Raw genomic sequence first — 18781 nt, 5'->3', positions numbered from 1 at the left:
ATCACCAAAATGATAATAATGCATTTCTCCAAACCTATATCTGTTTCTTGCCTTCTCTAAGGACTCCATTTTCCCCCTCCTCTCCCTTCCGGCGTCTATTCTATTCTATCCTCGGCCTTGACCTCTTCATTGCTCTCCTCTTCTGATCCGCTGTCCTCCTCTCCTGAATTACCATCGTCTTCCGATCCCTCATCGGAGCTGTTATCCTCACTATCATCGGGACTTTTTTTGAAAACCTTTATTTAACCAGGTAAGCCAGTTGAGAACAAGTTCTCATTTACAACTGCGACCTGGCCAAGATAAAGCAAAGCAGTGCGATAAAAACAACACCAGAGTTACATATGGGGTAAAAAAAACATAAAGTAAAAAAATACAACAGAAAATATATATACAGTGTGTGCAAATGTAGCAAGTTATGGAGGTAAGGCAATAAATAGGCTATAGTGCAAAATAATTACAATTAGTATTAACACTGGAATGCTAGATGTGCAAGAGATTATGTGCAAATAGAGATACTGGGGTGCAAAAGAGCAAAATAAATAACAATATAGGGATGAGGTAGTTGGGTGGGCTAATTTCAGATGGGCTGTGTACAGGTGCAGTGATCGGTAAGGTGCTCTGACAACTGATGCTTACAGGTGCTCTGACAACTTACTCCCTTTCCAACTGCTTGTCTTTTCGCTGAAGACGCTCCCCAACTCAAACTGGCTAGCTACCAAACCAGAGATACACCAAGCTGTCTGAACAATCGTTGCTAGGCCCATCCACCTCGACATTCTTTGCCAATACCAAGAATGTAGTAAATATTGTTTCCAAACTGCGTTACCCACTCCAGTCAGCAGATGGCGATGTGCGTCTTTCAGGTGATGATTCTTGCGTGACGTGTAATGGACTGGACGGGACTCTTCTTCAACAACAACCACACGGCTACTCTTTCAACCACCTCGGTAGCTTGCTAGCCAACATAAAACCGAAAGATTGAGGCTTTAGACCATGTTTATGTACATTAGCTAATCTCAGTGTTTTAAACACATGTCTGTTGACGTAACATTATCTACTGGGTAACTTTAACCTAATTTGCAAACTTGTTAAAGTTGATACTGAGCCTAGCACTAGGCTAGTCGCTAATGCTAATTAGCTAGCTAACTAGCTAACATCCCCGACCATGAGCTCACTAAACTACTCCTCCCCTGCTAAAGAAGAGGAGGTCTGGTGTATGGAGAAAGAAGCTCTGGGGCTGAACATTGTCGTGAAAGAAGAAGATGAGAATATTACAGTTAAAGGAGAGGAAGAAGCTTTCAAAACGATAAAGGAGGAAGAGGAATATATTACATTGAAAGAAGAGGAGGAGGATGTTACAGTGAAAGAAGAGAAAGATCCGTTTGGAGTGAAAGAGGAAGAGGGGATAGAGGCTGTCACAGTGGAAGAGGAGGAGGTAGAAGCTTTCAGAATGAAAAAGGAGGAAGAGGATATCACATTGAAAGAAGAAGAGGATGCTATCTCAATGAAGGTGAAGGAGGAAGACGTTTTAGGGGTGAAAGAAGAGGAGACAGAATATCAGATTAACACCAGTGAGTATTGTCTTAAAAACAGGGGCACAAGCTATGCAGTTGTTTTTCTAATGTGTGGTTTTTAAAGGGGCATTCTGCTGAAGTTATATACTTGAATATGTTGTTCAGTACTGTAGGAATTGTCTGCCATTGGTACAGATCCTTTTTGGACTTTTAAATTAGATTTTTTGAATTCTCCATGTGTTCTACATTAAAGTGCACTTCATCTAATATAACAGGCTTTTGAAATTCAATATCGGTGCTTAATTTCTGCTTAAAATATCAAAGGGACGCAAAAGGCACCCAATTCACATTTGCTTCACAAACAATATTTTATAAAATCATGATGAACGTGGCCATTTTAGGCCCTGCTTAGATATATTAATGCCTCTTGCAAGACCCTATGATTGTAATAGACGGTCATAAGTTTACCATCTGTTTGATGTTCTCTTTCACACAGGAGAGAGACATGACTATCATGGATCCTCTGGAGAGCCTCAACAACATCCTGATGCTGATGAGGCAGAGAAGAGTCTCTCCAGATCAGAACACCAGATGGTACAGCTTGGTCTGGTCTAGCATACAGCTTGCTCTATCGGGGTCTGGGTTTCTGTAAAGCACTTTATGACAACAGTGACATCAGCATCCATAATGATATGTGTCTGTGTCCCCTCTATATGGTTACCAGGACAACGCTAGCCCTTCCTCCCTCCCAGAGTCCCTGTGTCGTACCTCTCCCAGTAGCACCTTACTGCTGGGTCTGAAGAGGTTGTCTGTGCGGCTGGTGGACTGCAGGAAAACAACGGGGCTGAGTGGAACTGTGAGAGGAGAAGAAGAGAAGAAAGGAGCAGATTTGACTCATCAAAGTAAGCGCTGTAGTTTAGTTTTAACAAATAAAATAGATCTGCCCACTGGTATCTGTTACCGGGACAACCAGCAGAGTTCTGTTAGTTGACATGAAGATAGACTGGTGTCTGTTACCAGGACAAGCAGCAGAGTTCTGTTAGTTGAAATGAAGATACACTGGTATCTGTTACCAGGACAACCAGCAGAGTTCTGTTAGTTGACATGAAGATAGACTGGTATATTTCCACCACAGTAGACAGTTCTGTTAGTTGACATGAAGATAGACTGGTGGATATGGATGTTATGAATATCATAACACTGAAAAAGGATTCTGCCAATGAAAAGAGAGAAACCAATAGACTATATAAAACCTTGATGAAAGTTAGATTTAGTATGATCTGATGTATGGTGCATGTTTTACAAAAACTTTTCCTAAAAACATTATGGATGTTACATTGCCTGTCCCAGTCAACCCCCTATCTTTACAATACTCTAGAACAAATCAAAATGTATTTGTCACGTGCGCCGAATACAACAGCTGTAGACCTTACAGTGAAATGCTTACTTACAAGCCCTTAACCAACAATTCAGTGTTAAGAAAGAAAAAAGAAATATAGCAAATAATTAAGGAGCAACAATAAAATAACAGTAGCGAGGCAATATACAGGGGGTTCCTGTACAGAGTCAATGTGCGGGGGCACCGGTTAGTCGAGGTAATTGAGGTAATATGTACATGTAGGTAGAGGTAAAGTGACTATGCATGGATAATAAACAGAGTAGCAGCAGCGTAAAAATGGGGGAGCCATTTGATTAACTGTTCAAGAGTCTTATGGCTTGGGGGTAGAAGCTGTTAAGAAGCCTTTTTGACCTAGACTTGGCACTCCGATACCGCTTGCCGTGCGGTAGCAGAGAGAACAGTCTGACTAGGGTTGCTGGAGTCCCTGGCAATGTTTTGGGCCTTCCTCTGACACCTCCTGGTATAGAAGTCCTGGATGGCAGGAAGCTTGGCCTCTGTCAGACCCTTGCTGTTAGAGGACACAAGTACATCCTGGTTGTTGTAGATTACGCTACCAAGTTCCTGAAGGCCGTACCCCTTCGCAACGTGTCGTCAAAGGGAATCGCCAAGGAATTGTTCATGCTGTTTTCCCGGGTGGGCCTTCCGAAGACGATACTGATCGACCATAATACCATTTCGAGGGATCCTCGACTTAGCCAAGGAGACCTGGGAGGCCCAATACTTCCCGTTCCGGTCGACGACAGAACATGTCACCCTGATGCGGGACCGACTGTCGGCAATCTGGCCCATAGTAAAGGAGCATATGGAGAAGACGCAACAGACTCAAGTCCGAGCCTACGATGACACCCAGGGAGTTCGCCATCGGAGAGAAAGGGATGGTACTCGTGCCCACAGCCGAACACCGCTTGCTGGCGCAGTGGAGGGGGCCCTACGAGGGAACGGAGAGGGTCTCACCGGTCAATTACCGCATCAAGCAACCCGACAGGAGGAAGAAGGACCAACTCTATCATGTCAACCTGCTGAAGAAGTACCATGAAAGAGAGGAGAGTGTGGCTTTGATGGCAGTGGAGGACGAGAGGAAAAAAGGAGGCCCCTGTACAGGTACGCCGTGGCCGAAATCTCCTGCCGGAGCAGTCGAGACAGCTAGACAAGCTGATTATGCAAGTCGGCAGGGTATTCTCCTCCTCCCCTGGACAAATAGAGGTCCTGTTTCAGCATATCCACACTGAGCCAGGCAAAAAGGTGCATATCCGGCCATACCGGATACCCGAGGTCCGCCGAGCCATCGCTAAGAACGAGGTAAGTGAGATGCTGAGGGTGATCGAGCCGTCTACGAGCGAGTGGTCTAGTCCCATAGTCCTGGTCCCCAAACCCGACGGTAGTGTGAGGCTCTGCACCGACTTTAGGGGCTTAAACGTCATCTCTAGGTTCGTCGCGTATCCGCGTGGATGAACTCTTGGAGCGCTTGGGAAAGGACAAGTTCATCACCACCCTGGATCTGACGAAGGGATATTGGCAAGTGCCGGTGGTTCCAGACGAAGAGGGATGTCCGCGCCTTCTTGGGAATAACGGGATATTATCGTAGTTTCATCCCTGGATATGCCACCATTGCCAACCCCCTCACAAATCTCATCAAGAAAAACCTGCCAAACCGTGTAGCGTGGAAGGAGGAGACGGAAAACGCCTTCCAGTTGCTAAAAGAGAGCCTGTGCTCTAATCCCGTCCTGCAGGCTCCCATCTTCTCCCGAGAGTTCATTGTATAGGTAGACACCTTGGATACGGGGCTCAGGGCCGTCCTGGCTTTGGGTGAAGGCGAAGCAGAGAGGCCTATTCTCTTCAGTAGGAATAGGCCTCTCTGTAGGAAGCTCAGTAGGAAGCAGGAAGCTCAGTGACCGGGATCAGAGATATGCTACCGTAGAGAAAGAGGCCCTAGCCATTAAGTGGGCCCTCGATTATCTCCGGTACTACCTACTCGGGCGTAGGTTCGCCCTCGTTACCACGCTCCCCTCTTGGATGGCCAGGAAGAGAAACAATAACAACTGAATAGCCAGATAGTTTCTTGCATTACCACCATTCTCTTTCCGTGTCATCCACAGGGCCGGATCGAGGAACGGGAATGCGGACGTGCTGTCCCGACGCGACCAAGACAGTGCGTCTGGCGCCCGGCCCTCCAGTCCGGTCCTGAGGTGGGAGGTATGTGCCCACTGCTAGTAGTAGCCTATTCGTGGGTCTGTTAACATGACTGTGCAGGGGCACAGCCATTGGTGGGCCTGGGAGGGCATAAACCCACCCACTTGTGAGCCAGGCCCATCCACTGGAAAGCCCATCCAATCAGAATTAGTTTTTCCCCACAAAAGGGCTTTATTACAGAGAGAAATACTCCTCAGTTTCATCAGCAGTCCGGATGGCTGGTCTCAGACGATGTGGAGATCCTGGGCTGGTGTTGTTATACGTGGTCTGCGGTTGTGAGACCGGTTGGATGTACTGCCAAATTTTCTAAAATGATGTTGGAGGCGGCTTATGGTAGAGAACTTAACATTAAATTCTCTGGTAACGGCTCCAGTGGATATTCCTGCAGTCAGCATGCCAATTGCACGCTCCCTCAAAACTTGAGACTTCCATGTTGCGTTTTTTTATATTTTTAGGAAAAAAATATTTCACATTCTTTTTTACTTTACCCAAAATATGATAGTCAAAATGTTAAAAATTTGTGAATGTCTAAATCAGAAAAATTGCCATTTAAACAGCAGTGTCGGACTCTTTTGACAACGGTGAGATGTTACTGATGTACTTTGTGTCTGTCTCCAATGTAAAGAAAAAAGTTTGGGACTTCCACACAAAATTACTTCTTTACTTATTTTAGGTTTAAGGAAATGTGTAGGTCTCATTCTGTATCATACAGCTATTAAGGTTATACATTTACAACCACCTGCACGATAGGAATCCAGAGATGTCTGTCTTGAGTGTCCTAGAACTGTCTAGTTTTTTGTGTTATGACTTATAAAACAGAATGTTTTAAAACTGTCCTCAGGTCATTGAGGGATCTGATAAAATTTCATAGCAAGGTGGTTTTATCAAGTGGAGGTTTCATTCAGGTCTCTCTTTAAATCAACACTTTCTTTGGCAGGAGAAAAACCAAAGTCGGAGGAACCAGAGACGTCCAAACCAGCAAGACGACACCTCTGCTCCCAGATTGGAAAGAGTTTTACCAAGTTAGGAAGACTGAAAAGACATGAGAGGGGACACACAGGAGAGAAGCCACACCATTGTGCCCAGTGTGGAAAGAGTTTTAAAGCATTAGGAAAGCTGAACGCTCACAAGATAATACATACAGGAGAGAAGCCATACCATTGCTCCCAGTGTGGAAAGAGTTTTAACAGGTTAGGAAACATGAAATCTCATGTGCGAGTACACACAGGGGAGAAGCCTTACCGCTGCTCACTGTGTGGAACTAGGTTTGCCAAGTTAGGAGCCCTGAAATCTCATCAGCAAATACACACAGGGGAGAAGCGTTACCACTGCTCCCATTGTGGAAAGAGTCTTAACAGGTTAGACACCCTGAAAAGACATGAGAAGGCACACACAGGAGCGAAGCCACACCATTGCCCCCAGTGTGGAAAGCGTTTTAACCACTTAGGAAACATGAAAGCTCATGAGCGAATACACACAGGGGAGAAGCCTTTCCATTGCTCCCACTGTGGAAATAATTTTAAACGGTTAGACACCCTGAAAAGTCATGAGAGAATCCACACAGGGGAGAAGCCTTACCACTGCTCCCAGTGTGGAAAGAGTTTTAGCCATTTAGGAAACCTGAAAGCTCATGCGCGAATCCACACGGGGGAGAAGCCTTACCACTGCTCCCAGTGTGGAAAGCATTTTAGCCAGTTAAGAAAGCTGAAACAACACATGAGACTGCACACAGGGAAGAAGCCTTAGAAACTCTCAGTCTGAGGGAAGACATATTACTCATCACAGTCACTTAAAAGTAATGCGAGAATCCACATAGGAGAGAATAATTACTTCTAGTGTGTAAATTGATATTTCACATCACAAAGTTCATGAGAACATACACAGTGCTCCCATTGTCTTATATTGTTGACATGAGAATGTATTTACTTGTTTATTCCATATGACATTTAATTATACTAAGTATACTTAAAAATATATTTGTATGATTTTATTAGAAAACATGAATTGAGTATGGAGTGTCAGTTTGAATATAGAGTAGATCAGATTCCATGTGTTTAAATTGTCATTTTTTAAACTCTATGTGTGTGTTTATCTGGGTGTGTCATTCCTCCAGCATTACAGATAATCAAGTGATATTTGGATGTGATGCATTTGCTCCATGGCATTGTTGGCCCACTGATGATTTAATGAAATAAATGTTCCCTGACTCTGTAATGGAACATTTTCATTGTATGTGTCCACATATCTGAGTTACATATGGAGTATATCTTGCTACATTTGCACACACTGTATATATATTTTCTGTTGTATTTTTGACTGTATGTTTTGTTTACCCCATATGTAACTCTGTGTTGTTGTTTTTATCGCACTGCTTTGCTTTATCTTGGCCAGGTCGCAGTTCTCAACTGGCTTACCTGGTTAAATAAAATTTTTTGACTAACCTTGTGAAACTGTCCTATTATAATCTCCTGTTCTTGGGAGTATCATCCTGTGTTGCAAACCAGCATGCCCCCAAGTCCTTGTATAAATAAAGTCCGGCCCAGGAACAGGAAACTATAAAGATATGTGCTCATCACCCAATGCTTTGGAATTCATACTGTCTACACTGCACTGTGTAACTCTGTTATTCTCTCTGAGCTCAGAAATAAAGAATCTTGGTTTGACTTAGACTCCAGCAGATCCTTATTTTATAATATCCACCACAACTCGTCCACGAATTGCTGTTTCATCATGGTCTTAATGAAGAGTTCCTCGTTGGACTTTGCCATTGGTTGAATAAATATTGTTTCCACGTCATTTCAACAAAACAAATCCATGTGATGATGTTAGATCAATGTGGAAAATGGATTGGATTTGTAAAAAGCCATCAACATAAGGTATTTTTATTTATTTTTCACTGACCTAAATCCAATGACAGTTGACATTTTGTGTTGATTTCATGTTGAATTCACTTTAGTTGACTCAATTAAATGTAAATAGAAACTAGATGTTGAACTGACGTCTGTGCCCAGTGGGCTGGTTTGAATAAGCGGCAGGTGTTGGATCAATATCCACGCAATTTACCACAGATTTTCATGTGAATATTCTCAAATCTGCATAAAACAACAAACACATTTTCCCAACAGAAATGTTTCCATCAAACAGACTTATTGCGGATAAAAGGCTTTGCGTGACGTAGTGCACAAAAAAATTACTTTTGCTGTTACATTGTCATGTACCGAATGAAAAATACAAGTTAAATGGGTTAATAAGTCCAATAAGGACCACACAACATATCATCGCGTGACTCCAAGTTAACTTCGATTTGATGGTTATTATATCAATATTTGTGAATAAAGGAGTTTCCACCGCCATTTCTCGCTTATACATTTTTACAGACACATAAAGTTCCCACCATGTAAAACGACCGAACAAATTGTCTGTCGGCATTTATACAATCCTGTTTCCATCAGCCCGGTCATTACTTTTGAAATGGTTGGATCAACATCCACCTTCATGATATGGATGAAGCCTGATTTGGAATGTCTCAGTAGTTCTATCTGGCTTCGTAGTATACCCCTCTGATAATCAAGTGATATTTACATGTGATGCATTTACTCCATTGTTTACATTTAAGTTGGTGACCCACTCTGATGATTTATATCTTACGGAGTTGGGCTTTAAAGGAATAGTATGGTGACATCTTAGTGTGGCTTGAAATAAATAGGATTATTAATCAAAAACTCCTATAGCAACAATACACTGTGGCTTTGACGTCAAGAAGAGAACTGGCTGATGGGTGGTGGTGCTACTCTATAGGTAAGGCTGTCCAGTCCAATATGAACGTTCAATACACATAATGGGTTGATCGGTAGCCAGTTAGCTAGCTGTCCAGTCCAATATGAATGTTCAATACACACAATAGGTTGATCTGTGGAGGTGATTTCCCACAGTCAAATTCCTGCAATGAGAGCTAAGACTAATATTTGTGTAAACTATACATCTGTGGTTGTCACTGAGTTGGTTGATATCCCATTTCATGGGGTCACACTCTATAGTTAAGGCTGTCCCTATAGAAAGTCTACACCCCCTTTAACCTTTTTTTTCACATTTCGCTGCCTTACAATTCAATCTAAAAGGGATTAAATTATATTTTATAGAACAATTATAATTGGATAAGTCCGTCCCCCACCCGAGTTAATACTAGGTGGAAGCCATTACGGTTGTGAATAATTTTCATTAAGATTCTAGTAACTTTGCGCAAAATACTTCCAGTTGATGTCAAAATTGCTCATTGGATGGACAGCGATATTGAAACCTGAGTTTCTCTGATCTTTTCAGCAGATTTAAGTCAGGACTGAGAACAGACCACTTAGGAACACTCAACAAGTCTTTGAAAGCCATTCTGGTTGTGTCTTTTGCATAAACATTTGTGTAATTGCAAGAAAAATAAAACCCTATCCCAGGGGTATTCAGAAGACTGAGGTGGGTTTTCTTCTGCCGGTGACAAGCATACCCATAACATGATGCTTCCACCACAATACTTAATGTGTGGTTAATGTGTGGTCTATCTCAGGTCATCAGACTGTTGAATAGTCACCACTAGCCGTCCTCCGCCCAGTACCCTGCCCTGAACTTTAGTCACTGTTACTAGCTGTCTACCACCCAGTACTCAACCCTGTATTCTAGTCAAGGCCCATCCTATATAAAAACTGCTGTACACACCTTTTTATATTCATATACGGTCCATAATGTCTATGCACACCATCATATACATTGTAAACAAACTGTATATATTTATATACCAGACTCTGACATTGCTCATTCAATGAGCATAGACATTATTTATCTTCATCCTTAAAATAAATTGTGGGGATTTGCGTGTATTGTTTTGTATTGTTAGATATTCCTGCACTGTTTCAGTACACCTGAACATCTGAAATATGCGTATGGCTGTGGGAATGAAGATCAGACAGTGAAGAGACTCCAGGGACGGTGATGAAGGCTGTGGGAATGAAGATCAGACAGTGAAGAGACTCCAGGGACGGTGATGAAGGCTGTGGGAATGAAGATCAGACAGTGAAGAGACTCCAGGGACGGGGATGAAGTCTGTGGGAATGAAGATCAGACAGTGAAGAGACTCCAGGGACGGAGATCAGACAGCAGTGCTGGTCATGTGGGGGAGTGGTCGAGCCATCCAATGATTGGGAGGAAGCATGTGAGGAACAGGCTCCTTTCTACTGCCAATCTGGTGTCTGGATACATGCCAACAAAGACTACAACTGCTTCACACAATGGGAGTGGCTACCATTGACCGCTACACTTCCTTTCATCACCAGGAAGCCCATGTTGAGCCAGCAGTGTTCTCACTATGGAAGAGGGAGCAGGCAGCCGTCATCCAGTCTCTCAGAAGCCCATGTCGAGCCAGCAGTGTTCTCACTATGGAAGAGGGAGCAGGCAGCCGTCATCCAGTCTCTCAGAAGCCCATGTCGAGCCAGCAGTGTTCTCACTATGGAAGAGGGAGCAGGCAGCCGTCATCCAGTCTCTCAGAAGCCCATGTCGAGCCAGCAGTGTTCTCACTATGGAAGAGGGAGTAGGCAGCCGTCATCCAGTCTCTCAGAAGCCCATGTCAAGCCAGCAGTGTTCTCACTATGGAAGAGGGAGCAGGCAGTCGTCATCCAGTCTCTCAGAAGCCCATGTCGAGCCAGCAGTGTTCTCACTATGGAAGAGGGAGCAGGCAGCCGTCATCCAGTCTCTCAGAAGCCCATGTCGAGCCAGCAGTGTTCTCACTATGGAAGAGGGAGCAGGCAGCCGTCATCCAGTCTCTCAGAAGCCCATGTCGAGCCAGCAGTGTTCTCACTATGGAAGAGGGAGTAGGCAGCCGTCATCCAGTCTCTCAGAAGCCCATGTCAAGCCAGCAGTGTTCTCACTATGGAAGAGGGAGCAGGCAGTCGTCATCCAGTCTCTCAGAAGCCCATGTCGAGCCAGCAGTGTTCTCACTATGGAAGAGGGAGCAGGCAGCCGTCATCCAGTCTCTCAGAAGCCCATGTTACATTTTACATTTTACATTTTAGTCATTTAGCAGACGCTCTTATCCAGAGCGACTTACAGTTAGTGAAATTTTTATTTATTTATTTTTATACTGGCCCCCCGTGGGAATTGAACCCACAACCCTGGCGTTGCAAACGCCATGCTCTATCAACTGAGCTACATCCCTGCCGGCCATTCCCTCCCCTACCCTGGACGACGCTGGGCCAATTGTGCGCCGCCCATGAGTCTCCCGGTCGCGGCCGGCTGCGACAGAGCCTGGATTCGAACCAGGATCTCTAGTGACACAGTTAGCACTGCGATGCAGTGCCTTAGACCACTGCGCCACTCAGGAGACTGAGTGGCGCAGTGGTGCGCCACTCATGAAACATACACCATGTTGAGCCAGCAGTGTTCTCACTATGGAAGAGGGAGCAGGCAGCCGTCATCCAGTCTCTCAGAAGCCCATGTTGAGCCAGCAGTGTTCTCACTATGGAAGAGGGAGCAGGCAGCCGTCATCCAGTCTCTCAAGGACAAAGGTGGAGCGCTGGTGTTGGAACCTAACGGCAGGAGTGACAGCGCTAGACACACAGCAAAGTTTGACACAGTCAAATGTTGAGCAGGGAATCAACCAGATTATCCATGTCCAAGTTATTCAGGTGCATAATACATTTTATTTGTTTAATTCAGTTTTATTCAATTAGAAAATGTACTCTAAATGAGAACAAGCACATCTGTGAGCATATGCATTATAACATCGATTGACTAAACGATGATGCTGACAGCTTTGTAGAAAAACCAGGGTTGAGTTCCAGTCAATTCAGAAAGTAAACCAAATTCCAATTCCCCATTTTCCTCATTGAAAACCATAAAGATAATTGGAAATTCAGTTTACTTCCTGAATTTACTGGATTTTTAATGGAATTGACCCCAACCCTGACTAAAACTGAATATTATTTCTAACTAAACGGTTTGTATTCGACCATATTCCCAGTCACCTTGCCATGGTTAAATGCAGTGGTTCGCACTTTCAGTTTTGTGGCGAATGCTATCCACGGTTTCTGGTTTGGGTAGGTTTTTAATAGTCACCGTGGGCACAACATCCCCTATACACTTCCTGATGAACTCAATCACCGTGTCCGTGTATATGTCTATGTTATTCTCAGAGGCTACCCGGAACATATCCCAGTCCGCGGGATCAAAACAATCTTGAAGCATGAGGCCGATTAGTCAGACCAGTGTTTAATAGACCTCAGCACGGGTACTTCCTGTTCGAGTTTCTGCCTATAGGAAGGGAGGAGAAAAATGGAGTTGTGATCTGATTTGCCCGAAGGGAGGGCGGGGGGAAGGGCTTGTAGGCATTCCGGAAGGGGGAGTAGCCATGATCGAGTGTTTTAGCAGCGCGAGAACTACAGTCAATGTGTTGATAGAACTTCGGTTGCATGTTCCTCAAATTTGCTTTGTTAAAATTCCCAGCTACAATAAATGCAGCCTCAGTTCCTGTACGTTATCACAATCACACCATGAGTAGTTAATTGAGTAGTTAATTATGAAACATACACCACCGCCTTTCTTCTTCCCAGAGAGTTCTTTATTCCTGTCTGCGCGATGTACTGAGAACCTGATAAAGAAATGTGTGAGTAAGATATGACTAAAATGTCACACCCTCAGTTAAACTAATAATGTATGACTATTAGAAGACTAGAGCTTAGAGAGTTAATCATATGTGCTTATATAAGATGCATATTTGCCCAGTGTCGTATATGAAGATTATGACGTTGTTAATGTTTTTAAGTGGAACCGGAGAGGACGTTTATTTTAGTATCAAGAGGGAATGTTTTAGTGTAACGCCACATACAACAGACAGGAAGTGTGTTGTAGACAGGGGATTGGACAGTAGAGGGAGCCACCCACATCTCGGGGAGATTATATATACTGGGGGAAAAAACGAAGAAGAGGTTAGAGCGACCATTGCAATCTGGGACGTCGCTCTCCGGGTGATCTTGACACCTGTAACTCATGCTGAAAGCTTGTGATATGAATAAAACTTATGATCAAAGGTTCAGTATGAGCGGACTCCTTTGTTTATCAGCAATAATTGCCAGCATTTACTCGATACGACACCAGCAACAGAGTATTTGTGTCTTGTGAAACCAGTAAAGGAAGTCTGTGTATGTGTGACCTGATAATCAAGAAAACAGAAGATAACCACATGAGCTAAACTCAGGTGTGAAACAGCTACAAGAGGAAACAAAAGGCTGTTGTGTGAGCTTGCAAGAAGAATATGATAAAGACTGATATGTGTACAGTGGAAAAATACAGCCCGCCTAAAGCGGGGTGGGATTTTTCATCTGATGTGTGAGTATAAAAAGACTGTGCGCCCATTTTGGGGCAGAGCGCTCTCTGAATAAAGATCAGATAATTGTACGCTGGGAGACTGTCTGTTTATGAGAGATTTACAACCTCTGGGAAACAGATTGAGCAATATAAGAGTTCAGTTTGAAACATTGAGATAGAAATTCTCGTGACAGAATCCAGCTGGCTGTATGGACAGGGACAGTATATCCGGAGAAAGCCATGATTCCGTGAAACAGAGTATGTTACAGTCCCTGATGTCACCCTGAGCTCGTCTACTTTATTGTCCAGAGACAGAACATTAGCGAGTAATATACTCAGAAGCGGTGGATGGTGTGCATGTCTTCTGAGTCGGACTAGAAGTCCACTCAGAATACCTCTTCTCTGCCGGCGGCATCTTGGAGCAGCCTCTGGGATATGTTCAATTGCCCTAGGGGGTACGAACAAAGGATCCATTTCGGGAAAGTGGTATTCCTAGTCATAATGCTGGTATCCAAAAGTTATTTCCGGCTGTATGTAATTACACAAAAAACGTTCAGGGCTAATAATGTAAGAAATAACAAACACAAAAAAAAACACTGCAAAGTTGCTTAGGAGCTAGAAGCAGAATTTAGAATATGTCTCTTGGGAATATTGAAAGTGCATTCGGAAAGTATTCAGACCCCTTGACTTTATCCACATTTTGTTAACTTACAGCCTTATTCTAAAATTGATTAAATTGTTTTCCCCCCTCATCAATCTACACACAATACCCCATAATGACAAAGCGAAAACAGGTTAGCAGAAATGTTTGCAAATTTATTAAAAAAATTATGAACTGAAATACCTTATTTACATAAGTATTCAGACCCTTTGCTATGAGACTCGAAATTTCAGCGGCATTGACATGATTGGTTGACGGTAGGTGGGGGCAGTACATCCTGTATAAACACAAACCCACATCCTCCACAACACCTCCGGATGCCCTGACTTCTGCAGAGGCCGTTTCACCGTAAATGATGCATGGTAAATGCAGACGTCGGATTGTCCATGCAGCGTCCAGATAGATACACAACGCCCTTCTCTCTCCAGAATGCACTCTCTCCCGCCAATTTGTGCACATTAATTGTTTCATAACTTCATTGTGTGAATTGTTTGCGTTTGATTGCTACTGTCTATCAATTCCCCAAAGTATTAATGGATGCCTTCTGCAGAGGCCGGATCATCGGATGCCCTGACTATTTTTACATAGTTGGCAATGGAAGTTACTTTTTAGGTTTGTATCATTTTCCTTTAGATTTGGATAGAATTTTGATTAACCACATGACAATGATTTAGAGATATGAACACGTTATTATAAATGAAATGAAAATGTTCCACGAAAATGTGCATATGAAAACCATAACTGGCACGCAGATCGGTAGAAATGGTAAGATAAATATGCATTCCACATGAGAAAGGTTGCAGACTCCTCGTTTAGCCTATTACCGGGAAACTTCAGGAGAGTAACGGCAGAATCTGTGAAAGCCAGCAGGAGCAGGGAGGAGAATGGTTGGGTCAGGTTAAGCAGCACAGGGAGGAGAATGGTTGGGTCAGGTTAAGCAGCACAGGGAGGAGAATGGTTGGGTCAGGTTAAGCAGGACAGGGAGGAGAATGGTTGGGTCAGGGTTAAAACATCTTCTGGGTAGGACCCTTCATCTCAATTTCCGCATAAAATGACCCAAATCTAACTGCCTGTAACTCAGGACCTAAAGCAAGGATATGCATATTCTTGATACTATTTTAAAGGAAACACTTTTAAAGTTTGTGGAGATGTGAAATTCATGTAGGAGAATATAACACATCTGGTAAAAGATATTTAAAAAACTAAACATGCATTTTCTATTTTTATTGCGTAATCTTTCAAATGCAAAAGAAAGGCCATACATTGAGACAGGAAGCTGGGGGTCATTTAGATGTTGTCCACAACAGGGCAACTGTGTGTGCAAAGATTCAGACAGATTAATTCATGAATGAGAGAGCTACATGCTATTTAGCATGGAGAGCTACATGCTATTTAGCATGGAGAGCTACATGATATTTAGCATGGAGAGCTACATGATATTTAGCATGGAGAGCTACATGATATTTAGCATGGAGAGCTACATGATATTTAGCATGGAGAGCTACATGATATTTAGCATGGAGAGCTACATGATATTTAGCATGGAGAGCTACATAATATTTAGCATGGAGAGCTACATAATATTTAGCATGGAGAGCTACATAATATTTAGCATGGGAGACTCCCAGGTGTCCCTCATGAGTTTGCCTAAATGTACCCAAGTGGCCGAATTGGTCAATTTTCAAGAACATAACTATAGAGAACATAACAAAAATGCTACGGTAATAAAACATTTAAAAAGTTCACACACTCCCAGGAATGTCATACATGATGCATCATTAGCTTCCCTACGTTAAAGGAACTAACAGGAGACGGGAACCCCTGATCCAAAGCCTCCCAACACAGAAGGGAACTATTTAAGATAAGGGCCAAGTTAGCAGCACAACACTGAACACACAACACAAACCACACACACAGTGGAGAGAAAAAAAAAAACTATTTACACACTATTTACAATTTAGAGTACGTAGAACTACCCACAGTCCTCTACACAAGACTGAGCTCCTGATGCCAAGTCCCATAGCAGTCTCTTTCTGCTGTGAAGCAGAGGGTAACGGCACAAGTTGTGCAGGTGATGGGAGATTTCTTGTGGCACAGAATACAACGACGCCTCCCCGCTGTGCTCTTTTGGCCCTGAGGCACGTTCAGGTCTGCACTTCTGTATTTCGGCAGGTGAACACCACCGGTGGCAGGAGCAGAGGGGACAGAAGGTGCCGCCGCGGTGGACTTTGTGCCGTAGTCAGCAAGCTCCTGGACGAGCAGCTCTCTGAAGGCCAGCTGTGTCATGGGGGTCTGTCCACAGCTCTTAGCCATTTCCTTCTGGAGGATGAATGCATTCACCACAGCAATGTCGATGAAGTGATAGAACAATGTCTTGTACCAATTCATTTTCTTGTGTAGAACGTTGTTGTAGCCTATCACCAAGTCTGACAGGTCCACACCTCCCATGCTCTTGTTGTAATCCTTTACAGCAGCTGGAACGGGGACATTTTTCTTGATCCATGCCCCATTAGCGTCCTTCACGCGCCTGCTGACGTGATCGCCACTGTACGATTTGTGGATACTGGAGCACATGATCACTTCTCTGGTATCCATCCACTTTACAAAGAGCAGGTCATCTTTACGAATCCATCGCATGGCACCCCTACCAGCCCTCTTAGGCATGTCGTTTACTTTTGTTTTGGGAAAACCCACTCTGTTGGGACCAATGGCGCCACAAGACCATACATTCAGTTTCCTCAGGTCTGTAAACAGGGTAGGGCTTGTGTAAAAGTTGTCCACAAACAGTTTGTAGCCTGTCCCCAGCAGTGGAAAATCCAATAATTCCATAACTGAATCATAACTAAGTCCCTTACCGGTGGCCGAGACGGATTTCCCCTCGTAAACAAAACAATTCCAAGTGTAGGCACACACAGAATCGGCCAAAACAAACAGTTTGTAAGCACATTTTGTTGGCTTGTTTCGCATATATTGTTTGAGGTTAATGATATCCTTTGAGGCTACCATCCTCTCATCTATGGACAGGTTCTGGGCGGGGTGAAAATGGGTCTTGCAGGCCTCAACAATGCTGGAGTACAGAGGTTTGATTTTGCAGAGCCTGTCAAAGCTCGCTGTGCCCCTCTTCTTCTCATTGTCGTCGTCAGCTTGTGGGTCACTGATATGAAGCGCCCGCCAGATAGTCAGAAACCTGGTACAAGACATGACAGAGGTGGGGAAAGGCAGTCGGTGGAGTCTTGAGCTTCTCCAGTAGTCCTTCACGTTTTTCAACTTCACAAGCCCCATGTAAATGACCAGTGAGATGTAACAGTATAGGTCTTGGATGGAAATGGGCTTCCATGCCTCTTTCTTCCCTGCTTGCTTCTTAGCCCCATACTTGTTGGTGTTAGACACCAGCGAATCAAGAACGGACAAGGAGAAAAACATCTGGAAAAGATGAAGGGGGCTGTACTTTCCAGTCATGTCCAGCTGAGGTCCTGGCTGCCTTTTAGGTCGAAATGTTGGTGGAAGTGGCTCCACGTCATCCTCTAGCACAGTGTGCCAACGTTCCTCTCCCTCTGTGGTAGTTGCAGCTGGTGCACTGGCCCTCATCCGCTTCTGGGCTGGCCTTTTCACACCTGTAGATGGCCGGGCGGTGGTAGGTGTGGAGCCAGAGACAGCAGCAGGGGTCAGACTGGAGGAACCAGTTCCTACGTTTGAATGAGTGGGGGATGGAGGACTTGAAAGTGGTTGGCTCCCAGAGGTTGGCTCCCAGAGGTCATCTGAGTCAGAGTCTCTCCAACTATTGAGGATTAAAAAAAAATTCAGTTAGATTTCAAGTTTACTATTACTTATTTTATCTAACCTATATTTTAGTAGGAGCTCTGAATTAATAATTTTACGGATGAGCCCTGCATCAATACATCAAATACACAACACATATCTATAAACATATATATCATATAGAAGATGGGGAACACAATCAATATAACAAAATATGTGGACCAATAGGCAATAAGACACTCAAAAACCACAGAATGTCATAGCCAACAGAAGATACACATAGGCTATGCTAATACATTGTATGCCTCAGGTCTATATATATATATATATATACATATACATATACACACACACACATACAGTGGGGAAAAAAGTATTTAGTCAGCCACCAATTGTGCAAGTTCTCCCACTTAAAAAGATGAGATAGGCCTGTAATTTTCATCATAGGTACACATCAACTATGACAGACAAATTGAGAAAAAAAAATCCAGAAAATCACATTGTAGGATTTTTAATGAATTTATTTGCAAATTATGCTGGAAAATAAGTATTTGGTCACCTACAAACAAGCAAGATTTCTGGCTCTCACAGACCTGTAACTTATTCTTTAAGAGGCTCCTCTGTCCTCCACTCGTTACCTGTATTAATGGCACCTGTTTGAACTTGTTATCAGTATAAAAGACACCTGTCCACAACCTCAAACAGTCACACTCTAAACTCCACTATGGCCAAGACCAAAGAGCTGTCAAAGGACACCAGAAACAAAATTGTAGACCTGCACCAGGCTGGGAAGACTGAATCTGCAATAGGTAAGCTAAGCCCACGTGGAGTTCCAGGTCGCAGGCAGCCTCTGGAACTGCCGTTCTGCTGCCAACAAAGCTGACTTCATCCCAGCCTATGCCAACCTCCAGTCCC

At 43.7% G+C, this 18781-nt stretch overlaps 1 protein-coding gene across 1 annotated transcript in view; it reads left to right on the top strand.

Annotated features, from left to right (window-relative positions):
• Positions 1 to 1165: 1165 nt before the first annotated feature.
• The window catches only part of LOC311120525 (uncharacterized protein), a gene marked incomplete at both ends in the record, with an annotated part of 60261 nt that continues 42645 nt past the window's right edge, over positions 1166 to 18781 (top strand). Inside the window, 3 exons of the mRNA XM_084195109.1 lie at positions 1166 to 1571; positions 1978 to 2108; positions 2239 to 2416. Coding sequence (XP_084051235.1) covers positions 1166 to 1571; positions 1978 to 2108; positions 2239 to 2416 — 715 coding nt within the window. The remainder of the gene's footprint in view (positions 1572 to 1977; positions 2109 to 2238; positions 2417 to 18781) is intronic.

Source organism: Coregonus lavaretus (genome assembly GCF_964263955.1).
Source record: "Coregonus lavaretus genome assembly, contig: HAP1_SCAFFOLD_47, whole genome shotgun sequence".
NCBI lineage: Eukaryota > Metazoa > Chordata > Actinopteri > Salmoniformes > Salmonidae > Coregonus > Coregonus lavaretus.
Note: the sequence above shows the minus strand (reverse complement) of the source record. Positions and strands in the feature narration are given on the sequence as shown.